This window comes from Podarcis liolepis (genome assembly GCF_965112155.1).
Source record: "Podarcis liolepis genome assembly, chromosome: 15".
In the NCBI taxonomy this organism is placed as follows: domain Eukaryota; kingdom Metazoa; phylum Chordata; class Lepidosauria; order Squamata; family Lacertidae; genus Podarcis; species Podarcis liolepis.
In genome coordinates, this window is record NC_139566.1 from 20,646,098 (window position 1) to 20,671,630 (window position 25,533).

The 25,533-nt window shown below is 47.2% G+C and overlaps 1 protein-coding gene across 1 annotated transcript in view; it reads left to right on the top strand.

Moving 5' to 3' along the window:
- The window catches only part of KSR2 (kinase suppressor of ras 2), a gene marked incomplete at its 3' end in the record, with an annotated part of 191,153 nt that overhangs the window by 127,726 nt on the left and 37,894 nt on the right, over window positions 1-25,533 (top strand). The window contains exons 10-14 of the mRNA XM_083478598.1: window positions 1,121-1,289; window positions 5,850-5,891; window positions 6,933-6,996; window positions 16,175-16,223; window positions 17,620-17,981. Of these exons, the coding sequence (XP_083334724.1) occupies window positions 1,121-1,289; window positions 5,850-5,891; window positions 6,933-6,996; window positions 16,175-16,223; window positions 17,620-17,981 (686 nt within the window). The remainder of the gene's footprint in view (window positions 1-1,120; window positions 1,290-5,849; window positions 5,892-6,932; window positions 6,997-16,174; window positions 16,224-17,619; window positions 17,982-25,533) is intronic.

Below are 25,533 nucleotides of genomic sequence, written 5' to 3' on the forward strand. Positions count from 1 at the left end.
GCAGGAGAAGCCAACAGTAGGTGGTGCTAGAGCAAATAAGCAGAACTGCAATCTTTGACGGCCATCTAATTCTAGTTTCATCCCAATTCTCCTCCCTACTGAGTTGCACAAGGGGCAACACTCATTCTTAAGGAGGAAGAAGCTTGTGGCCAGGGCTACCCCCTGGACTGGTTGTAATTATGAAGGCAGGTGGGATTGGAAGAATCAGGACCGAGGTTGGTGGGGCAGTGCCCCATTCACCCTAATGGACCAGCTTCCCCTGTGGATGACATGTCTTCTGACTCAGAAGTAGCCCATGTTTTGTCAAGTATGTGCTATAAGCCCAGTGCTGGCTGCTGCGGCTCACAGATAGAAACTGCTTGCACGTCTCCTCTGCTCAGAACGGAAGGGAGGAAGGGTGTTCAATCCAGGCATCCGGTGAAATGCAGGCATGTTTAAGGAGGTGAGTTCAGTGAGTCAGTACTGAGCTAAGCACAAACAGCAAACAGTCTTTGGTGCATTGCCAATTTTCAAGGGAGTGTCTACTGAGACCTCTGGCAGTGGATGCCAGCAGGCACATTGGCACCCATGGGCGCCTTGTTGCCAACCCTTGCTCTACCTGTTCCCTGTGTCTTCCTTTCCCTGTGTTACAAGGAGCTGCTCTCCATTGACAGCCTCAAGCTTATTTCTGGGGGAGCTGCAGTCCCTGCAGAGCCGCAATAAGAATGTGCAGCATTGTACAAAAATCCCATCTGTCTGCTTACCCTGAAGTGCCCTCTGTTGTCTCCGTAAAGTTAAATGGCCCATGAGGAATAATCAATGGAGAGTAACTTGAGCTGACTTGTGATTTCTCTGCGGGGAACAGGAGGCTGTTTCTTCCCCCCAGCCACTCCTCCTCACCCCCAATGTTTGATGCTTACTCGGCTGCCTATGGGATGGGATCGTTCCCAAGCTCAAGCTGGTGCTTTGCTGCACTGCTAAGAAACGTTTCCCGCTCAGTGTCCAAGGTGGTCTGAGATCTCGCCAGCTAGTACTAGTCACTTCACTTATTGGTCCAGGATCCCATCTTGTGTGGCAAGAGCTCTATGCATGGACACTCACCAGTTGCACTCTCACTGGTCTGTTCTTCCTCTTCCTGCAGGACCACATTCCGGTGCCCTACCAGCCTGATTCCAGCAGCAACCCATCCTCGACGACGTCATCCACGCCCTCCTCACCAGCTCCGCCTCTGCCGCCCAGTGCCACACCGCCCTCTCCCCTGCACCCCTCCCCGCAGTGCACACGGCAGCAGAAGCAGTTCAACTTGCCAGGTGCGTCCTGAGCTTTTTCTCTGAACCACAAGAGCTGCCCGTCCACATCTCTGAAAGCGAGGTTCTTAATTTGCCCCTGCACATTGACCAAACAAGACCCCAGGAGGCTACGGATCTGTTTGGGAAGGTTTCATTTTTAAATACCTGAGCAGAGGACACCAGTGGATGCATTTCAGTTTACAAGAGATATATAAGCATTATAGGATCACAGGAAAATCAACAGCACATCAAGCCATAGCTCAGGGTTAGAACGTCCGCCTCACAAGCAGAAGGTCCCAGGTTCAGTCCCTAGCTCCTCCAGGTAGGATTGCGTAGAGACTCTTGCCTGAAATTTTGGAGAGCTGCTGCCAGTCAGTGTAGACACTACTGAACTAGATGGATTAGTGGTCTGACTTGGTATAAGTTTCCTATGTTCCTATCTGTTGCATAGGAGACACACACAGATTTCCTCCATCCTTAGAGTAGGCAATACTGGCTTAGATCAGAGATGGGGAACCTGATGCCTAGGGACCAAAAGTGGCCCTCAAGTCCTCTCTAGCTGGCCTACGGAATTCTTCCCAGGCCACACCTCTTCTCCACAGGCCACACCCACCAGCAGCCTTGCTTCACACCTGTCTTGAGTGTTTTTTTGGAATGTGTACTTGAACTCTGAGCATCTTTCTTGCTTTCCTGCATGGAGGATAGAAAGGGGTATATGGGTGTGCATAGGAACTAGCCTACTGTACAAAGGTAATATTTGCATTTATTGGCCTCCCTTTTGCTCCTGGCCTTGCCCACCAGTGCGGTCCTCGGGATGAAAAGTGTTCCCCATCCCTGGTGTAGATAATGCTGAGCTAGATGGACCAATGGTTCGGCTTGCAACAAGGCAGCTCCCTACATTTCCTTCAAAACAGCAAGACCTCTCTTGTCCCTCTCTGATCACTATACAGAGGTAGATCATCGACAGCGCAAATCTGTTGGTGCCTGCCATTCATCTTGGCCCATCATGGTTCTTCCTCCTTCTTCCACACTGATGAGAGCAGTTCCTTCCATCACTCTTGTTTCAAGAGGTCCCTCTACAGTCAGACAACATGGCAAAATGCATGCATGGCCCTTAAGAAAAATGATTATGGGAAGTAAGGCAACCATTTTTCATCAGCTAGAGAAGAAACTCTAGGAACAGCACACTATCAAACCCATTTGGGTGTCCTTGAAAGACCCCAGACAGTCATCCATTTTCAGACAGGGTTGGCTGCGTCTGAAGGCGAGGCTTAGAAAGACAGATTGAATTACCTGCATTTACATTTACACCCGAGATTGTCAGCTCAAAGGAGTGGGGGATTGTTGACCAGCTGGGGCCAATTCATTTGACTACAACTGATGATGGGCAAACTCACTCCAGTCTGATTAGAATTGAATTGATATTTATGAGCTTCTTCAAGAAATACTTGATTTGTAATATAGCTGAGCATCATATTGAGAAATTCAATACCAAATGGGCCAATTCAGAATTGGATTGGCATTTACATGCTTGTCCTGTCCCAGGCAGCTCCTGGCCAGATGTGTGTGTTTTAGCCCAAGTGGGGGCAAGTTCCAGGTACAGATTTGCAGAATGACAAATCACATCCCACCTTTCGCAGTTCAGGATCCAGCAAGCGGCATTGGATCTAGCAGGGGTTAGGTTCTAGGGGATGTCAGATTCCAGTGAACATGGTCAAGCAAAGCAGAGGTTAAATTCTTGTGGGATAAGTCAAACAAGGCAGGGGACAGGTGCAGGTCAGCAAAGTAGGGCAAAGTAGAGGTTGAGTTCCAAAAAAGGCAGACAAAGCAGTCAGCACCCCGGACAGTTCCAGCTGAGCCACAGATCCAGACAGACTTGTATTGAATGTCACACTAAACCACTGCTTAGTGCAAACATGGGGACTTCCAGGGAGATTGCAGCTTTGCCATTTTGCTGTTGTGCTGTGCTGAGCGCCATGGTTTGTCTTAGCTTGTCATCTGAATCTGGACTCGTGGTTCAGCTCTCTCCAGACTAGCCCCAAAGTGTAACCAACAGGCGACAGGTGAAGTTGAGAAGGCAGAGAAAGAATAGAAAATTAGAAAGCCCTCTGCTGCCTCATCTAAATGAGTGACAAGCCGCCATCCCCAAGCGAAAATTAATCACTCTTGGCCAACTCCAGGGGGGCATTTTCATTCCTCCACTGAAAGTGATGAGAAAGTCTGGGCCAAAGCATTCAGCCGAGGACTCATTAAAACACAGAGTAGTGGAACGAAACCAAATCAGCTCAACAGGCCAAACGCCTGCTTAAACAGAAACGGGTTTCACTTGGCAGCTGATGTTGAGATCGGCCGACAACTTGTGGCCCTGTGCGCACTTACTTATCAGCAGAAATGTGCAGGGAATTGGGCAGCTGGCTAGGATGAGTTGTTGATGCTGAGGGGAACAGGGAAGCTTGGCAAGATCAGCTCGATCTCATGGGAAGAGGAGCAATAGAAAGTGAATGGAATTTAGTTGTGCAGAGAGAGTGGTGATTTTCTGGGTGCTGGTGTCATTTGTGCCCTTGGCTCGTGACTCCCTAACCCAGGGATGGGGAAACTGTGGCCCTCCAGATATTGATGGACTCAGCCAGCATGGCCAGTGGTGTGGGAGGATGGGAGCTGGGGTCCAATAACATCTGTCAGATGGCATATTCCCCATCCTTGCCCTACCCAAATGCATAAACTTTTGAGTGCTATATATGGACAGGCTTTTAGACTCCTGGCTTCCCCTGGCCTGGCAGGGGCATGGTCCTATGCCCAGTGTTCAGTTCTGGACAAGGTTATGCCTTGTAGATGTTTGTATAAGCTCTTCTGTTTAGCCCTAGTGCTTGGTTTCTTTGCAGGGCCATCCCATGTAGGAACTAAGTCCCAGTATATTTTGTGGGAATTACTGTGAGCTACGGTGTGCTCAGGATAGTAGCCTTCTCCTCTGTGCATTTGCCTAATTCCCTTTCAAAGCCATCCTTTGCGCAAGTGCTTCTTTTGACGCATTGTGCCTCTGTCCTCCAAAGACGTTATATGCTACTAATGAGACCCCAGCCCATTTTTACAGTAGGGTCCCTGGATCTCAGCTACCCAGCTGGAATTTTCACAGCCTGGGGCGACTAAAAATTTGAATGGATCCATTTTACCAATACAATTAGAATTTTTGAAAGCAAAGCCCTGGATTCTGCTAATAGTGGAATTTTGTTAAAGAGGCTATATTTATTTGTCCATTTGATGGCATTTATTTACTTTGAGTAGTATTCAAGATGCCTCCAAAGTGACTTGCTGGAGCTGAACCATTTTGGTTTGTATCACTAGCGTGGCTGGGCATTTCCCTCCTTGTTTTCAGTGCATGATCAATCTTTATTGCTTAGTAGCCATAGGCCATTGCAAATAATACAATAAAATGTCTGTTAAGACAGACACAAAACATGAGCAAATGCACTTCCCATTTAAAATAAGGGCAAGGTTAAAGCAAATCCTCTAAATGTCCTGGAATTACTCTTAAATTTAGCTTAAACCAATGAATCACCTTTACAACCCACTGATATTTGATTCAAAGTACTCACTCCGATTTCATTTGCCTTCCATTGCAAAAACGCAGCTTGGTCATACATGTGTGTGTGTACGTACACTCTCTCTCTCTCTTTCATCAGATAAAAGGAAAAAATATTATGTCCTGTCTTGACAGCCTACAGCACTGAGACACGTAGTACAAAAACAGTTTTGTTCTAGAACAGAAATATAGTGGACAGAAGCAGTAAATAACTAACTAAACCTCCATACAACCATTTCCTTGGTGGTCAGAGTAAACCTAGAGACCCACCCCAGGCCTTTGCAAAATGTAGAAAATGCAGCAGCAATGGTGACAACATAAAGGCATGCAAAAGCAATGATGTGTTGCAAAACAGAAGCGAACTGTTTACACCTGAAGGGAAGCCCAGGAACTGGAGCATGGAATCTTCCTCTTTATCAGCCCTCTCCCCAGGGACATCTTTAGTCGGCCTCCCAGGAAGCAGCTTCTCCTCCTCTGTCCCTGAGCTGCTTTTATATCTCAGCCCACAGACAGCAGAAAAAGGTCCACTTTTGCCTTAATCCACTCTACAGACTAGACTGTCCACAAGCCACACTTTACATCCTTGTTTTGACACCTCCTGATTTGCTTACCTGCCAGACATGGGTTTGCTTCAGGAACCCAGGTTCACCCCGTGATTCCCAAAACAAATGATATCCAATATTTCTTTTTCAAAACATTAGTCCAGTTCCTTCACACAGTCTACTCTGTAGAGGGCTGGTCCATTGGGGCAAAGGGGGCGCTGCCCCACCAAAAGATTCCTTTCTGATTCTCCTTAAACATTGAGCCCAGAGAAGATCAGCCATCTAGGTTGATGGCCATCTCTGCATCCTCTGGGAGCACAAATACAAAGCAAGCAATTATTTGGGGGGGAGGTTGTTGGGTGATGTTTCACAAGCCTCATTCCTGTCTGATTTCTTAGAGGCGCACTGGTGCTCTCTGACTACTTACCTTTCCTAAGCTATCCTTGTTCTCCTTTACAGCTTCTCATTACTACAAATACAAGCAGCAATTCATCTTCCCAGGTAAGTTTCTTGAGAACGGCTGCAGCCTCCCAGGGGGCATCTCCTGCGCAAAAACCCATCTTTATCTGACACGTGGCCAGTTTCCCCCACACATTCAATTTCATACCCTGTAGAGATGGGAAACTCAACTCAGTTCATATTTAAAGGCGATTCCATCTCTCTGTGTGTTTTTTTAAATATTTGTATACCGCTGTTCATTAAAACAACAACACCAAAGCACTGCACAACAACTTTACATAAAACCATGCAATAAAAACGACACGAAATGATAAAACCAGTCATCCATTAACTCAATTGCCTGCATAGAAAAGCTTTCAGCAGGTATTTAAAAGTTGGAACAGCATCTCGATCAGAGCAGCTTTGGGGACTGGGGGTTATCTTGGTCAAAGGCACATATTTGTGTACATCAGTTTTTAGTCAAATTTTAAATTCTAAAACTAAAACAACCGACAAGGAATTTTACATTTGCATTAAGAACATAAGAAGAGCTCCCTCAGTTGGAACTCAGCCAGCCTTTGAAATCCAATTCTCTCCAAACTTCTGGGGCTGTCTCAACCCACCCTGACCAATCCTTCTGAATATTCCCAATTCGGCTTTAGACTCAGCCAAATCTGGTGCACACCCATAGTGATGATTTCATTCTCCTCTACCTCAAAACTGCAACCTATTTTTTTTACATTTATATCACACATTTTACCTCAAGGAGCTCAAGGCAGAGTACTTGGTTCTCCCCTCCTTGTTTTATCCTCACAACAACCCTGTGGTGTAGGTTATGCTGAGAGATAGTCACTGGCTCAAGGTCACCCAAAGTGAGCTTCATGACTGAGTGAGAATTCGAACCATGGTCTCCTAGGTCTTAGTCTGGCACTTTTTTAAAAACCCTTTTTGGTCTGGCACTCTAACCACTACACCACACTGGCCTTCTTGTCACATATGCCAGCAGGATGCTTGCTATGCAGACATGTTGCAGGCACTGCTAAGTATGTGAATTGCACGTGTGATCTTTCCCTGTTCTGAACCAGGCTCCTGTTTTGCTTTCAGATGTGCCCGAGACGCCCACCCGAGCGCCCCAAGTCATCCTCCATCCAGTGAATTCTAACCCAATGTGAGTAGTCCTCATGAATTTCTGCTCTTATTCTGAAGCCCACCTCCATTGAGACCTCTCCTTGGAAGAACCTGCCTCTCCCTAGTAGGTATTGTAGTAGACCTAGAATCTGGATCTGGAATGCCCTCTTAGGAGAGTAAGATTTACGCTGGGGAGGGGAAGATGAAGAAATCGTACAGGAAAGCCAGGGTGGCGGGTGCACGCGAATGTCTTTTTAATATGGTGAAGTAATTTCATAAAAAAATAGGATTGTAGAGTTTGAAGGAATCTTTTCCCCCAATGTTGAGCTTGAACCCATGGTCCTGAGATTAAGAGTCTGATGTTCTTGCCAACTGAGCTGTGTACCAATGGGCTGTTTCCCATGGTGTGCTGATGGAAGGCTCGTTGGACCAGCAGAGACTTCCTCTAGCCCCCCCCCCATGCCTCAGATCTGCTCCAGAGGGGAGAGTCTGTGGTACCATGGGTCTGGCTGCTAACCAGAATGGCGGTGGTTCAAGTCCACCCAGGGACAGCTGTGGGCAGGATTCTTGCATTGGAGGGGTCTATGAGAAAGTTGAGAGATCCTTTGGGATGTAGCCCAGGGGGCTCTAGGGGAATTGCAAATATTGCCCCCTTCCGCTGATGCAAGTCTCAGCTGGACCGAAGAGCTTTCTGCCAGTGCAAGAGAGACCACAGGATACAATCCAATCATATAAGGCAGTTTTCCCATGTTTTGATGTTGACTCTCTCAAAGGAGATCTCCCATGTATTAACCGCTGTGACCAGGAGTAGCTAACTTTTTTTGGCCTGGGGGCTGTATGCATCCTTGACCAAACCTCCTCAGGCCAGTATGGCCAAAAGCGGGTGCAGTCACCACTTGCTCGCACACCCAGTCATGTGTACACATACCCTCTTTCTCAGCAGATCAGCGCAGGTCCGCTGAGGAGCAAGCTATCACCGCTCTCTGCTCCTCAGTTGATCAACCTGACAACCACAGAGGGGGAAACTTGCATCCCCATCAGGGTGCTAGGCTCTGTCCATACCTCTTTTTATTTATTTGTTTTTATCTTTGCCTGTGCTACCACAATCACTGGTGCTTCAGAGAGCCATTAAAAAAAAATTGCTTGGAGGATCAGTTCAGGCTTCAGGCTTGGAGTTAGCTCCATCCCTGACTTAGACATATCAGTGTTACCTTACTGTTGTTCTTTGGGAAGACAAGCCATGTCTCTAAGTTACGTTGGGCAATAGCTATGTCTCTAACCTTAGAAAGTGGAAGTAATTTTAATCTGTTTTAGCATTTTAACATTTGTATGTTTTAAAGTATGGTTGTGATTTCGTCTTGATTTTACGGTTTTATCTTTTGCAAACTACGTTGAGGGTGTGTGGTGTTTCTTTTTTTTACAATGAAGTGATGAAAGAAGTAAATACGTTAATCTGGGCAAGAGCTACCGTATTTACTCAAGTCTAATGTGTCATTGAAACTAATGAGCACCTCAATTTTCAGAACCTCAAAACAAAAAACAAAAAAAGTATTTGCTGGCGAGTGTAAATGTGCCATTGAATCTAATGCACACCTTAATTTTCACAACGTAATTTGGCCCCAAAATGGTGAGCATTAGATTTGGGTAAATATGGTATATATCTAAGTTGTGCTGGGCAAGAGATGCTTTTCTCAGTTGCGCTGTCTGGGAAAGAGATGTGCTTCTACATGGTGTTGTGCAAATTTCACTTCCCGGTAAAACAGAGGCTGCTGACTTCACCTTCATGTTTGCTTATGGTGAATGTGAAGGGCTGTAGAAATAAAGGAAACATAGCTGTCACTTGTTAAGGAAGGCTCACCACTGAAAGGACAAAAGACAGGAGAACAATAAGAAAAGGGAGACCGGTTTCAAACTAATAAGGTGCACACCCGTACAAGATTCTCACTCATCAGAACTGTGAAGGGGAAACTGCAGGTGGACAGAACGGAGATGGGAGAAAATGAGCTGGGAGCAGAGAGAGTTTCAAAACAGGGGCAGGCAGACTTCTTGTCAGATCTAGTTTGTTTTTTTCACTAGAACCCCACGATCTACCAACCACAGGCAGGTGCCAGACACATCCAGGCAGAATGAAAGAATAGGTGCCTCTGATCACATCCTGAGCTCAGAGATTTGTTTCTAGTGACTAGGAGTGGTAGGATCTGTCAATCTTGGTTCTTATTTTCCCAATCTTAACTTCACTTCTCCACATTTTTGCAGCAATTTGCCTTTAAAAAACCCAAAACAACAATCTTTCAACAATTCAGTGTGCATTTCTCCTAATAGACACATTTTTTCAAGGAGTTATGGCTGAGGCTCATACACTTTTGCAAACATTTTCTCCTGATATAATGCCTTTATCGTATGTTATTTTCACAAATATATTCATTTTTATGCACATATCCACTTCATACATGCATTTCTGTAAACTTTGGTTGGTTGGAAAACTGTGCCACGAAATTTGGGTAAGCCCGAATTTGGAAGGAGACTGTGTTTCAGTTCCCATATTATTTTGAAAAGAGAAAATTTGAAAGATATTGTGCTTTAAATTCAAACCAAATCAGATTTCTTCCCCATCCCTACATAATTTAACTGGCCTTGCAGTCCTTTCACACAAGAAGAACACACCTGATTAGCTTTTTTCATTTTAGCCCCCTAAATTAGGCGGAAAGAGTTACTATGCGCTTGTTGCTCTCAAAAAGTTCAGAGTCAGAAACCATTTGCTGTTCTGTTGCAAATGACCCCGAGATCTCTTGTCTGTTTACCCTCTGGCTAGTGGTGGCTTGTTCCCATGGGGCTAACTGGAAGGGCAGAAGGCAAGGAGGCCAACAGTAGGTGGCGACAGAGCCCATGGCAGGCAGAGCCACCCAGTCTTCCTCCCTGCTGAGTTCTACAAGGACAAAACTCAGACCAAGGAAGAGGAAGTTGACAGCCAGGGCCGCCCAAAGTCAAAAGGAGGGTGGCAGGCAGGCAGGCTGACTGACTGAGGCATGGAGAAAGGGAAAAGTTTTTTGCCCCTCTCTCGCAACACCAGAACTTGTCAACATCCAATGACACCAAATGTTGCAAGATTCAGGGCAGAGAAAAGAAAGTACTTCTTCACAAATCACATAGTTAAACTGTGGAACTCCCTCCCGCAGGAGGCAGTGATGGCTACCAACTTGGATGGCTTAATAATAATAATAATAATAATAATAATAATAATTTATTATTTTTACCCCGCCCATCTGACTGGGCTTCCCCAGCCACTCTGGGCGGCTTCCAACAAAAGATTAAAATACAATAGTCTATTAAACATTATAAGCTTCCCTAAACAGGGCTGCCTTCAGGTGTCTTCTAAAAGTCTGGTAGTTGTTTTTCTCTTTGACATCTGGTGGGAGCGCGTTCCACAGGGCGGGTGCCACTACCGAGAAGGCCCTCTGCCTGGTTCCCTGTAACTTGGCTTCTCGCAGCAAGGGAACCGCCAGAAGGCCCTTGGCACTGGACCTCAGTGTCCGGGCTGAATGATGGGGGTGGAGATGCTCCTTTAAAAGAGGATTGGACAAAATCATGAAAGAGAGGGCTATTGATGGATGCTAGCCATGAAGACTATGCTCTGCCCCCAGGTGCTGGAAACTGCAGGAGGGGAGACTGTTGTTCTTTTGCTTGAATCCTGCTTGCTGGTTTCCCACAATGGGCATCTGCTTGGCCACTCTTAGAGCAGGAGGCTGGACTAGATGGGCCGTTGGCCTGACCAAGCAGACTCTTCCTATGCCCTTATGGTGGGGCAATGTCCACTTGCCCCCAATAGCCCCTGTTTTAAAACATTAGTAATTATTTGGTAGGAAGAGCCTATAGGTGCATCAGAGCCCAATTGAAGTTGGGGTGCAGCAGTTCGTGAACGTGTGCTGTTTTCTTAACAGGAGAAGCTAGAAATATTCACCTGGTACAAAGCAGCTTCCTATACAGTGGTACCTCGGGTTAAGTATTTAATTCGTTCCAGAGGTCCATTCTTAACCTGAAACTGTTCTTAACCTGAAGCACCACTTTAGCTAATGGGGCCTCCTGCTGCCACCGCGCCGCCAGAGCGCAATTTCTGTTCTCATCCTGAAGCAAAGTTCTTAACCCGAGGTACTATTTCTGGGTAAGCGGAGTCTGTAACCTGAAGCGTCTGTAACCTGAAGTGTCTGTAACCCAATGTACCACTTATTCCAGTTGCAAATCTGGACACACACTTCTGCTTTCCTCTGCATCGTGTGCTCATGGATGGATGAATCAGTCCTAAGAAGAGTTCTGCCGGATCAGGCCAAAGTGGGGCCCATTTAGCCCAGTTCTCACCACCAGATCCTCCAATGGGAAGCCCGAAGGCAGGACCCGAGCGCAACAGCGCCCTCCCCCTCTTGAAATTTACAGCAAGTGGTTCCTGCCACTTTCGTCTTTGTTTACTCATGCATCCATCTGGCTCCATTCCTATGTTAATCTGCAGGCTTTTTAAAAAAATATATATAAAGAAATAAAGAAAAGTACAGAAATTGGCACTAAAGTACACATTTAAAATGCATTTTAAGCTTACAGCAATTTGGGGGCAGGGGAAGAACTCACGCGATTAAAACGTTTTCATATGCAAAAACAAATTCAGATCCAATACAGATGCTTATAACTCAAAGCGTTGTTGAAAAGCGAAGGCAAAGAAAAAGACAGGAGAGGAGGTGCCTGTCTGGTGTACAAGGGGAGGGAGTTCCAAAGGCCCAGTTGTTCTGTTGCACAGAACGGATTTCCTGATGAGATGCTACACAGGAGACCCTCTCCTGCAGAACTCGGTGACCAGCTGGGTATATAAAGGGAGAGACAATATTTTATATATTCTTCCTCCACTGATTCTGCCTCTCAGTGCTGTGGCGCTTATGTCCCGCTTGCAGGCTTTCCACGGGCATCTGGATGGCCACTGTGAGAAGAGGATGCTGGAATAGATGGACCATTAGGCTGATCCAGCAGGCTTTTGTTATGTTCTTATAACCTGGTCCCAAGCTCTATTGGGCTTTGAACCTCAGAATCAATGCCCCAAACATCCACAATGCTATTAAAAGTGAAGAAGTTAGATTTATACACTGCCCTTCATCATAAGATCTCAGGGTGGTTCACCGAATAAAATGCAAGACAGAAAGGATAATGAATATGCACAATAAAACAATCAACATTGAAATATAAGTCTCCCTAATTAAAATATGCAATGGAACAGCTCTCCTGTGTCAGTTCTCTGTGCCTTTGGGTCCCACGGGGATGTACGGACTCCATCCTTTGCTTAAATACAGTAATGATAAAGGGCTGAAAAACAGATCCACGGAGCCCCTGGCTTTGACCGCTGCTCGTAACTTGATAAGCTTGTGTTGGATTGCAAAGGTCAAAGCGAAGGGAACGCAGAGCAGGGGACAGCACTCGTGATGCGGGAAGCGACTGGCCTGCCAGTCCCATTGGGAAGGCTTCTTCTCCCAGGCTTTTAGGCAGGAGTAATTGACTTCTCTGCGAGGCTCGAGATCTCAGAGTGGCAGCTGTTTGTGCGCAGCAGATTAAAGAATCCTCCGCTGCTCTAACTCGGGGCTTACAGACGAATTGCCAAAGTCGGCTCCCGCTTTTAAAAATTAATGTCTCTCCTCTCCCGCCTCCCCCCCCCTGCTCTGCCCCACAAACTTACTGAAGGCAATTCAGTCTTTGCAGGTGTTTGTGTAAAGTTGCAGGCAAATGACTCCCAGAAGGCTTTGCTCCCGCTCGCTCTCCCTGCTGAGAAACCCTTGACGGAAAAGGGACCTGTTTGTGATGGCTGCCGCACCTGAGCTGAAGACAACGGCGTTTCTCCTTACAGGGAGGCTCAGCCTCAGCTTAGTTTTTGAAATTTCAACCAAGTCTCAACTAGGGGCGGGCAAATTGGTCAACTTTGGTTCTTTTCAGTTTCCCAGTCTCTAGTTCTCCACATTTCCATTCCTGTTTGTGATTCCTCTTTTCTAAATCCCCATGAATATTCATCAGCATTCTAGTAGGAATTTGTCCTAACGCACCCAATTCTGTATGCAGTTTTGCCTAATTCTGCATATTTTTGTAAAGCGATTTCCCCTAACATAATGCACTTTTATATGTTGCCTTCACTATCGCATTATAATTATTATTTACCAGCCCTTCACCCTACCGTCCCAGGGCAGGTTGCAACATTAAAGCGCAATATTAAGAACAGTTTGAAACAACTTACAACCACAAAAATAAGGTGGGTCTTAGAAACCTAGAGCTCAAGGATCAAATGTCAGCGTTAAGAGTTGCATCTTCAGCATTCTGCAGAAGCTGTATAGTGAAGCTCTCACAGTGAGGGAACTGCCAGAAGGCTCTTGGAGCTGGACCTCAGTGTCTGGGCTGAACAACAGGGGTGGACACACTCCTGAACTGGGAGCTATGGGGTAACTCTTGCTCTTAGGTGACTCTGTAGATCGATGTCATCTAACCAGCCCCGCAAACAAGGATGAATGCTCAGTGAATAGTTTCTCCCTGGAACCTCTCACCATCAGTCTTTATTGGTCTAAGAAGACAATCTCTGGGCTCTAAATTCACTCCTCGCTGTTGCTTCATTAAAAGGTGCCCTCTCTGTTCATCTGAAATACGAAATGGAGAGAGTTGGACTGGGAGGAGAAATAATGTTAGGTGAGGAGCTTTGTGCTGCCAGCGCCTCGGCTATTACTGCAATCTCTGGCTCCAGGCCTGGGGGAGATTAGTTGGCAATCAATGAAAACACAGGTGAAAAATGGAATCGGCAACTAGGTGTATTCCCTAGGAGTGAAGCCAAGTGGCTCATACCACTTGTTTGCAATAATTTGAAGATCCCTCCGAAATAAACAGGACTCCGGAGACATGGCTGAGGAATCAACATTAGAAATGGCCTCAGCGTGATTCTTAGGGGGCTCAAGAGGGATGTTCAATCTTCTTCCCTCCAAGCCAGTGTCTGTTTTGTGGCTAACTTTGCCTGCTTCTTAGTATATCGCATTTTGCTTGCATTCGGAGACGCTTGCAAAATTCTCCTCGTCTGCATTTCGGCATTCCAAAATCGCCTGAAGTGGAAGTGCACTGTCAGGAATGCACTGTGGCCCCCTGCTTTTGAAAACAGCAGCAATGACACCACTTAAAATATAAGTAAAAATGCACTTGCTGTTTGCAGGAGTGTTTCAGTTACTTTAGTTTATTTTCTCCCCCTCCACATTGATTGCCATGACACCAAAGGAAGGGTACAGAGGTAAGATGCTAGTTTTGGGACACATCAAGGGCAAACAATCTTCAGTTAGGGGAAGTTCAACTCAGCCTTCCCTCTAATGGCAAATGTGGGTGGTTAAGTGCCAATCAGTTTGAAAGCAAAACGGGCTTTCAAAAACAAGGCCGTGGTTTCAATATGCTTGAGGTACACAAAGTAATAGGGGTGTATAAAATTATGCATGGGGTAGAGAAAGTGGATAGGGAAAAGATGGTCTTCCTCTTTCATAATACTATCTCTCAGGGACATCTAATGAAAATGAACATTGGAAGATTCAGGATAGACAAAATAAAGCTCTTCTTTATGCAGTTCATACTTAAACTATGGAACTCCCTCCCACAAGACAGGACCTGGCCGTCATTACATCCTTGGACAAAGGTGATAATGAGTCTCAGGCCACATTCTACATTGAAAGCACTAGGTTACCTCTTTAAACACTCCTGGTTTCCTCCAAAGAATCCTGGGAGCTATAGTTTCGTGACGGGTGCTGAGAGTGGTTAGGAGGCCTCTCTTTGCTTCCTGGAGCTATAATTCCTAGAGTTCCCTGGGAAGAAGGATTGAAGGTTTAAACCACTGTGAAAACTAGTTCTGAGAGGGCAATGGGGGCCTCCAAAAAACTCTCGGCACCCTTAGCAAACTGCAACTCCCAGAATCCTTTGGGGAAAGCCACAACTGTTTAAAAGTGGCATCATAGTGCTTTGACTGTATGGTGCGAATGTGGCTTCTGTGCATACAGAGACGCGCTTCATTCTGCCGGAAGTCCTTGAGATAAAAATGTCCTTCATCCACAGACACCCCATCTGTCATTACGGCAAACAATTTGCTTGTCAATCAATCAACCATACCTATATAAATTGTTGCATATCTTCCAATTGTTGCACCAGTCATCAGTATGGCTGGCTGGGTCAAACAATCATTTCATTTCAGATGAAAACCCTCATCACTGACATGTCATATTTTAGAAAACTAGTGGCCTTTCTGTTAGTGGGGGTGGGGAGCATGCAGAGGGAAGAGAAATTATGAGATAAGCCCCAACCTCATATTGGGTCTGGCCTCCCATCAAACTGATTCACAAGAAATGACTCTTTGGCCTGCAGATCTATTTATATTTTCACTGAGCTTCAAACGTATTGTTGCTGTTCGGCAAAATTAACTGTGCTTCGTTGATGACATGCATTATAACACAGGGATAATTTCGTCTATAAGGTTGTTTGGTTGGTGTTTCTTCCCTTCTTCGTATTATAAGCCTTTGAGCAGTGACCCATTCGATTGTTTGAAGGGCGTAAGAAGAGAACAGCATCCCATAATTCTTTTTACGTGACTTGCTGTAGAAACTGCAGCCCTTTGTTCATTTGCAAAGGGAGGCAATCTCCCGCGACCCTTCTCCAGCCCCCCCATTCAAGAAAATTCTGGGGGAGCTTAATGACTCTTGCCATGGAGACCAAGGTCCCATCTGCATTGTACATTTAAAGCAGGATCATCTCCTCACAACTCTCAGCACCCTTAATAAATTATAGCTCCCAGGATTCTTTGGAAGAAGGCATGACTGTTTAAAGTCGTGTGATACTGCATTCACTGTATGGTGGTGCAGATGCAACCTCAGTTAGACATCCTTCAGTCCTGTTGACATCAGCGGGAAAAGTTAGTTACTTGTGACAAGTTTGGTCCCATTGATTTTCAAGTGGGAATAATTCAGCCCTTAGAGCATTTGTTTTGCCTGCAGAATGTCCAAAGCTCAACCCCCTGGCATCTTCAAGTTGGACTGGGGATGTCCCCTGCTTGGAGACCCACTGATGGTCAGTGTTGAGTGAACTGGATGGACCAATGGTCTGACTCTGTGGAAGGTAGCTTTCCCTGTGCTCCTGGCACTTCTAACTTTCAAGTCTTAATAATTTGCAACATTTGGTTTTCTCTGCAGCCTGGAAGGAAACCCATTACTTCAAATTGAAGTGGAACCAACCTCTGAGGTAAGATGCACACAAGAATTGGTGACCACCCCATCCATCCCATGGCCTCAATTCAGGGGTCCTGAATCAGGGTGACCCACCCCACCTTGAATTTGATCCCAAAGTAGCTTGAGGGCAAGGCATTTTATTATTATTTACCTAATTAAACATACAGCATCACCTCTCCCACCTCCGCTTCTGACCCGAGAGCAGGGGGCTTAATTCTGCAGGTGTGCCTTTGCAAAGGAGAGCCTTGCAGCAGGCAGAATCGGCGTCTGTGCTGAACAGCTGTTCAGCAGAGGTGCTGATGCTGCTACTTTGCAAGCATCTTCTCTTCCGAAGGAAAGCCTTGCAGCAGGCAGAAACGGTACCTGTGTTCAGCACAGGCACTGATCCTGCTCCTTTGCAAGTGGCTGCTCTCCCAAGAAGTCACTTGTGAAGGAGCACTCTGCACCACACAGGAAGGAGAATCATGTGGTGGGCTCCACCACCACTATTCCTGGGAGTCAGGGGGTCTTTTGTGGGTTTTCCCCACCGAATGCCTGCCTCTCCTTCCAGCTTGATGGACAATCACAAAATGCTCTGGGCCATCTCACCTGACCTGTAGTGATCTGTGGTTGTCTCGCACCAACACATTTGACACCCAAGCCCATCTTAAAAGAGTAGAATCATAGAGTTGAAAGGGACCCCATGGATCATCTAGTCCAAACCCCTGCAATGCAGGAATTTGCACCCATATGGGTATCAAACCCATGACCTTGGTGTTACATGCCTGCTTTTTCAGGGCTTGTCAGGTATCCATAGCTTGAGGGCTAGCTGATGTTGTGTTGGAGCGTTTGATATCCTAGATAAAATAGATTCTAAAACAGGTGTGGGAAACCCTTTGGCCCTCCAGATGTTGCTTATCTGCATCTCTCATCAGCCCCACAGATCATGAGCAATGGCCATGGATGATGGGAGTTCAACAACAGCTGGCAGTCCAAAGGTTCCTCATATCTGCTTTAAAACATGATTGGGTGGCCTCCAGCTTGTGGGCCTAATCAGGCCCACCAGAGCTGCACATTTGGCCCTTGTGGCTGTTTCGGTCAAGGCATGCCCATATTTCCTACAACCGATGTTGTATGGGACATCTGGCATAGGGCAGGTAAAAACAAGGCTGGTCCAAGAAGGAGGTTTCAGGCACCACCAGTCCACTGATTTGTGCCACCTGTAAAGCCCTGTGCACAGTTTTTCCCCAAGCCCTACAATCAGCTGATTGCCAGGGTTTCAAAGTGATGCACACACACAGGATGAAAGTGGGTCACCTGACATCACTGTGCCATTGGGTGATTGAGAGGTGAATGGTGTCCCCATGCAGGGACGATGGATATCACCTCCACTTGCATTAAAACAAATCTCTTGTTTTCCCCGCCCCCAGAATGAACAGGGAAACGACGAAGAATCGGAGGACGATTTCGAGGAGATGAACCTCTCACTCCTCTCTGCCCGCAACTTCCCCCGCAAGGCCAGCCAGACCAGCATCTTCCTCCAGGAGTGGGACATCCCCTTTGAGCAGCTGGAGATTGGCGAGCTGATTGGAAAGGGCCGCTTCGGGCAGGTCTTTCACGGCCGCTGGCACGGCGAGGTGGCCATCCGCCTGATCGACATTGAGCGCGATAACGAGGACCAGCTGAAAGCCTTCAAGAGGGAAGTGATGGCATACAGGCAGACGCGGCACGAGAACGTGGTGCTGTTCATGGGGGCTTGCATGAGCCCTCCCCACCTGGCTATCATCACCAGGTAAGCCGTATCACTTAAGTACCACCTTAGGGATGGGAGGAAGCAGCAATTCCCACCCCGTCCCGGATTCCTTGCATTCCTTGCAATCAGCGTTGTTTCCATTCCGCTGCAGTTTGGCTTCTGCTAAAACCTGCACTGTTCTTCTTGCTGTCTGCTATGGCTGATCATTAATTACGTGATTAATTTTGATGCATTCCAGTGAAAGGGAAATGTCAAAGAGCAGCTGGGGAAACCCAGATGGGCTGGGTACAAATAATAAAATTATTTAAAATTATTTAAAATTATTTAAAATTATTTAAAATTATTTAAAATTATTTAAAATTATTTAAAATTATTTAAAATTATTTAAAATTATTTAAAATTATTATTATTATTATTATTAACAATGCAGTAAATCATATAATAATTTGGATAACATTTGTGGGCTAAAAATAACAGCCATAGCAAATACCAGTTACATTCACTGTTGTTGTGCAGCAGATTGCATGACAAAGATCAGCTGTTGCGCTACAGAATGGAAAAATTGGCTGTGCAAGCGAAAACAGAAAGATTGTTGCGCAACATACTTTGCAACCAGAATCAGCTGTTGCACAATTAGCTCTCCCTCGCAGCATTGGATTCCTTTGTTGTGCAATCTTTAAACTCTTGTGCTAGCGGACAGGAAATGTTGGATAAAGTCCCAAATGTGGAAATTTCAGGGATGCAGACTTTGGCTAAGCATCAGGAGTCATTTCCTGGTAGGATACTGGCAACGTTACTAGGAGAAGCTAACCTGTGGAATTCACTGCCACAAGATACAGTGACATCCTTGGATGGCTTTAAAAGAGGATCTAACAAATTCATGGAGGATAAGGCTATCAGTGTTTACTTGCCACAATAGTGAGTAGTAATGCTTCTGAATGCCAGTTCCTGGAAATCACAGGAGGGGAGAGGGCTTTTGTGCTTGGATCCTGCTTGTGAAATCCCATTGGGGCATCTGGTAGGCCATGGTGGGAACAGGATGCTGGACTAGATGGGGCATTGGCCTGATCCAGCAGGCCTCTTCTTGCATTTTCATCCATAGGGCTATGATGGATTTTAAAGGGATGAATCCAAATTCAGAGATGATAAAATGATCAATGGTTACTGCTCATGATGGCCATATGTCACCTCTGCATCCAGAAGCAGCATATAACAGGAGCCCAGGGAGTGTGCCAGCCATTGGATCAACATCTGAGCTTGCTACCCATTGCCGTTTGTGCTGGTAACCCATGCCTTGCTTGTGTACTGTACTGATTTTAATGTTAATGTTTCAAGCAGAAAACAAAATCCTGGTCCAAGTAATGCAGCCGCTAAGGGCTAGGACATTGCACCCCCTAACCCCCCAAATGCCCCTACAACACCTGGGCTCTCCTTCCCTGAACATGGTTCACCTGTCACAGGGATGGGCACTTTGCATGCCTTTAGATATACAGATGGTTCCAGATAACCTGCAAGACTGCAGGATGTGCCTCTCTGAAGGAAGCCGTCTGTGCCAAGGTTGCCCCGACTTCCCACCTGTTCAACACTGGAGAGTGTAAAACTGCATTTAAAACACCCCCCTTTAGTGTGTTCACATCGAATTGCGAGTTCTCTCTCGGCTAAGAGGCGCTGCTATTCCGCGTGGAAATCCACAAAGCACATCCAAGGTCTTATTCTTGACAGCTTGATGAGCCAGCTACTCCACGACTGTGTGCTTGATGCCTTAATCTTGGTCTGCAGGGTTTCCTGCTCGGCTCTCTGTCAGTTCCCAGCCTCCTTTCTAAGGTCAAAGGGCAACATGACTGGATTGCCCTCAGTCTAATCGGGACATTCTCAGGCCACAATCACTGAGTGTTTATCTTCTTCAGCTGGGAGCTGGTCTTCCTCCCGAGGCTTCTAGCTCAGCTCATTAAATCGATACGTGAAACGTTTCTATTTGTGCCTGCTGTTTTCATGAGCTGTGGTGTGAGGTGCACAAGACATCCTGTATGTGTTTTGCATTGCTATGGACACAGTGACTTCGTTGAACAGACCCCCTGATGGTGCCTGGTTGTTGTGGCAAGCTGTGAGTCATGAAGCAGACTGGAATTCTCTTCCCTTTCAATATTGTTACACTCCACCCCAATCTCTGAGTGATGAGAGGTTCCATTGGTTCCGAGGATTTACCCAGGGTTTGGTTTCCTTGGAATGAAGGTCAGAGGAGACTGTGGTGTCTTTAGGATATGTTCTTTTCTTTACACAGCCTGAGCATAGGATGGAGGGGCTCAGAGCATTAAACCCCAGCAGATCTTGCTTCCCCATTTAGTTTTCAAGGGAACCCCAAAGTTCAGTTTATCTTCGGCAGAGAGCAAGACATGCCTCATAGTCTTCAGCTTCCAGCAACACACAATTCTCATCTACACAGCATCCCTGACCGATTGTTCTTTACTTAGGAAAAGGCTCACCCATTTGTTTCTATGGCAGCAGAACAACTTCTTTGGATATGCTAAATTGTGGTCCTTAGTTGGCCAGTCTTACCCATTACCTTGACAAAGGAATCGGTTGGGCTGGTTTCCTCTTATACATTCCACCCTAACAGATACACAATCACTGCTTTGGAAGGGACCCAAGGTTCCATCAAGACTGAATCCACCCAAACTCTTAACGGACCTCCAAAATGAATTAAATTCTTAACCCAAGGTACCACTGCATTTACTAAAATATTTATATACTGCTGTATCATAGAAATATCTCACAACAGTTTACAGCAGTATAAAAACATGAAACCATGCAGTAAAATCATTTTAACAAATTTTTAAAAAGTTGAAAGCAAAAGAATTAAAACAAATCTCAGCAGGTCATTGTGGGGGATGTATTCTTCATTGCCAGCGGAATACAAAAGTTTTCAGAAGGCGTTTAAAAGCTGGCACAGAAGGTGTCTGCTGGATCTCTGGTGGCAGAGCATTCCACAGGACTGGGCCGATGACACTAAAGACTCAGTTTCTTGTTGTTGCAAAACAAGCCTCACCAACTTGGGGAATGACCAGATGATCTTATTGATTGAGCTGGGATACGAGGGTTCAAGTGGTCCCTGAGGTACAATGTACCTAAGTTGTTCAAGGTTTTAAACCTGGCTCGGTAGTAGCAGTCTGTGCAGCTGTTTTAACAATGGCATCACATTTAAATAGATGGCAGACAAACCAGGTTTTTTAGCTAGCATTCCATAAATTGGGTCAAATCTGTATTCCAGAGGTGCTGGAAGAGCTGGGAAGCCTCTCAGAGGCAGTCTTCAGAGGAGGAAGACAGAGGAGCCTCAAGCTGTGGAGGTAGCAGCAGTCCTTGTCCCAGGGGCTTGCTCCTCTCTGCTGCCTCTGGCAGAGCAATGTCCCCTGAGGTTCATTCTGCAAAGATCCTTAACACAGGACAAGTTCTCTGATAGCAATGCAAAGTTTCTGTCCATTTTACAGAAGTTGCAAACAAGTTGATGTAGGGATTCCTTGGGGGGTGGGAAGGGAATCAGTAGAATGGTTGGTAGGTTTCCCCCCCAAGGGAATAACAGTGTGCATGCTTGGCATTCATTTTAATTAGTTTTCAGCAAGAACAGATGCAGACGCAAGTGTGGCTTGGTGTTCCGAGATGTTAAAAAAAAAAAGTTCTTCTCTGACTTTCCCTCTAGCCTGCTATTATTTGGCTGTGACTAGTGGGAAGGTCAGGTAAGAGCTGGGTTTTAACTGCATCGGCTGGTGGGTGGAACTTTCTCCAGCCTGCACTATTTCCTTGTTCCTGGAGCTCAGAAACATTAGGTAGCTGGAGAAAGGATGGGAAGATGTAAGGAAAGGAAGGGCAAGAGGCAGTGGATCCTGAAAGGGAAACAGGGTGGTGATGGTGATGGGTCTAGGATAAGGTAAGGATTGCAGACCAGACTACAGAAGGACTCAGTGCCTCTCCCCTGCTCCTCTGCAAACCTACGAGACTGGGTGGGTTGACCATGTGCCTTGGAAAGAATGGTTCACATCCCATTTTTAGTCCTACTCAGAGTAGACCCATTGAAATTAATAGCACGACTAACCTGGGTTCACCTGTCATGCACTTGGCATGTTTTTAAATAAACAGATGGTTCCTGGTGTCGTGTCAGTCTCCAGCATTCTCAGTCTCCAAAGGAAAGCATCTCTGCCAATAGTTCCTGCCCTGTCAAGGACTGCAGAGTGCAAAACATTCCCGTTTGGCCTGTTTGCACCAAACTGTGAGTCCTCTTTTGGCTAAGAGGCATCGCTCGTCCTTGTGGAGCTCTGCAAAGCACATCCAAGGTCTCCTTCTTGACAGCTTGATGAGCCAGCTAGGCTAAGACGGTGTGCTTGATGCCTTAATCTTGGTCTGCAGGGTTTCCTGCTCGGCTTTTCCATCAGCTCCCAGCCTCCTTTCCAAAGTCGGAAGTGTAAAATTATTGTATCGTCCACAATCTAACAGGGACATTCTCGGGTTGTGATCACTGAGTGCTTCCCCTCTTGTTTAATTACAGTTATTTACAGTGGTACCCCGCAAGACGAATGCCTTGCAAGACGGAAAACCCGCAAGACGAAAGGGTTTTCTGTTTTGGAGGCGCTTCGCAAGACAAATTTCCCTATGGGCTTGCTTCGCAAGACGAAAGCCCATAGGGAAATCTCCGGGGACCTGTTTTAAATTGCTGGCGGTCGGGAGCAAAGACTTTCGCCCACAGCCGGCCTTCAGAAGAGGTCCTGGACCTCTTCTGAAGGCCGGCGGGGGGCAAAAGTCTTTGCTCCCCCCGCCTGCCTTCCCGGGACAGCGGAGACTTCTCTGCTGCCCCGGGCGATCTTAAAATGCTGGCGGGCAGGAGCGAAGCGTTCGCTGCCGACCCCCAGCATTTTAAAATCTCCCCGGGACAGCAGAGAAGCAGCCCCCTGCGACCCTCTCCCGGCTGGAGAGGTGACGTGCGCCTATGGCAGGAGCCTCCATAGGCGCGGGTCACCTCTCCAGCTGGGAGAGCGCGCGCGGGGCTAAAGCAGCCCCCTGCGACCCTCTCCCGGCTGGAGAGGTGACGCGCGCCTATGGCAGGAGCCTCCATAGGCGCGGGTCACCTCTCCAGCTGGGAGAGCGCGCGCGGGGCTAAAGCAGCCCCCTGCAACCCTCCCCCGGCTGGAGAGGTGACGCGCGCCTATGGCAGGAGCCTCCATAGGCGCGCGTCACCTCTCCAGCTGGGAGAGCGCGCGCGGGGCTAAAGCAGCCCCCTGCGACCCTCTCCCGGCTGGAGAGGTGACGCGCGCCTATGGCAGGAGCCTCCATAGGCGCGCGTCACCTCTCCAGCTGGGAGAGGGCGCGCGGGGCTAAAGCAGCCCCCTGCGACCCTCTCCCGGCTGGAGAGGTGACGCGCGCCTATGGCAGGAGCCTCCAGACTGACAGACTGTCCCCGGACCTGGTCTGAAGGCGGTTTCCCTAGGAACGCATTAATTGATTTTCAATGCATTCCTATGGGAAACCGTGCATCGCAAGACGAAAAACTCGCAAGAAGAAAAAACTTGCGGAACGAATTACAGTGGTGCCTCGCAAGACCGCGCGCGCTCTCCCAGCTGGAGAGGTGACCCGCGCCTATGGAGGCTCCTGCCATAGGCGCACGTCACCTCTCCAGCCGGGAGAGGGTCGCAGGGGGCTGCTTCTCTGCTGTCCCGGGGAGATTTTAAAATGCTGGGGGTCGGCAGCGAACGCTTCGCTCCCGCCCGCCAGCATTTTAAGATCGCCCGGGGCAGCGGAGAAGTCTCCGCTGTCCCGGGAAGGCAGGCGGGGGGAGCAAAGACTTTTGCCCCCCGCCGGCCTTCAGAAGAGGTCCAGGACCTCTTCTGAAGGCCGGCTGTGGGCGAAAGTCTTTGCTCCCGACCGCCAGCAATTTAAAACAGGTCCCCGGAGATTTCCCTATGGGCTTTCGTCTTGCGAAGCAAGCCCATAGGGAAATTCGTCTTGCGAAGCACCTCCAAAACAGAAAACCCTTTCGTCTTGCGGGTTTTCCGTCTTGTGAGGCATTCGTCTTGCGGGGTACCACTGTAATTTCGTCTTGCGAGGCACCACTGTATTTATTGGCTTAGTAAATTTCCATACAACCTTCATCCGAGCATCACAGGGTGGTTTATGATAGAAAATACAAAAATAAGAAAGGAAACATGGTAAGAAACAATAACAATACCCTCCTCCCAGTTTAAAAGGACATAAATTGTTTAGTTAGCCAAAGCCTGGGAGAAGAGGAGTTTTTGCCTAGCACCTAAATATATGTAGTGACGACTCCCAAGCAAGCCTTGCTGGAGAGAGCATTCCACATATGGGGAGCCACCACAGAAAAGGCCTGTTCTCGTGTTACCACTCTCCAGATCTCTTGTGGAGCGGGCATACAAAGAAGGGCCTCCAATGATGATTGCAGGGGGCTCTGGGTTGGTTTATATGGGGAGAGGCGGACCTTGAAGTATGGGGTCCTGAGCCATTTAAAACAAGCCCTTTGAATTGTACCCAGAAAATGATTGGCAGTCTCCTCTGCGTAGGACTAGCATTGGATACAACCCAAAGCATGGGAAATACCCATCAGTTAGCTGATGTGTAATAGCTGGCATACAGGTAACAGCTACATTCAGGGATAATAATAATAATAATAATAATAATAATAATAATAATAATAATAATTTATTTATACCCTGCTCATCTGGGCGGCTTCCAACAAAAGATTAAAAATACATTAAATCCCCATCTCTTCAGTATCTTGTGACTTAATTCATGTTTTCTGCATCTGGGAGGTCTGCTTGACAGGCATCTTGTTTATAATAATACAAGGTGATCCAAGGGCTTTTAAACATTATTATTTATTCTGCTCCTCACCTTCCACTTTCTTAAAGGTATAAGCCTCTCCAAGGACAGGAAGTGCAGCTCATGGCCCATTTTCAGAGTTGGGCAGGAAATGCCACCAGCAGGGAGAGGGCCGGGGCCTGTTTCAGACGGCTCATCCTCATCCACCAGGAAGTCCAGCACCTGCGGGGTGGGAAACCTGTTGGTGGATTCCTTGCCCTCCCCCAGCATCCAGTTCAGTACCTTCACCCCATCCCCCCTCTCCCCCTGACCAGCCCTGCCAAGAAGTCTCCACGCAGAGGGCAGAGCGACCAATTCGTGTGCAGAGTCTCGGGGGTGCCACAGGGGGCTCTGCAACTATTATGCAGAATGGGAGGCAAGAGGATTGGGGGGAGGGTGCTGAATTTCGGTGTTGAACTGTGCACCACTGAAACTTGGGACCCTAAGGTCCGCCACTGCTCTGCAGAAACTGGTGGAAGCTCTCCAACATTTTGGGCAAGGCGCCTCTCCCATTGCTACCTGGAGATGCCATTGGGGGATGGTGTAGTGGTTAAGAGCAGTAGTCTCGTAATCTGGTGAACTGGGTTCGATTCCCCGCTCCTCCACATGCAACTGCTGGGTGACCTTGGGCCAGTCACACTTCTCTGAAGTCTCTCAGCCCCACTCACTTCACAGAGTGTTTGTTGTGGGGAAGGAAGGGAAAGGAGAATGTTAGCCGCTTTGCGGCTCCTTC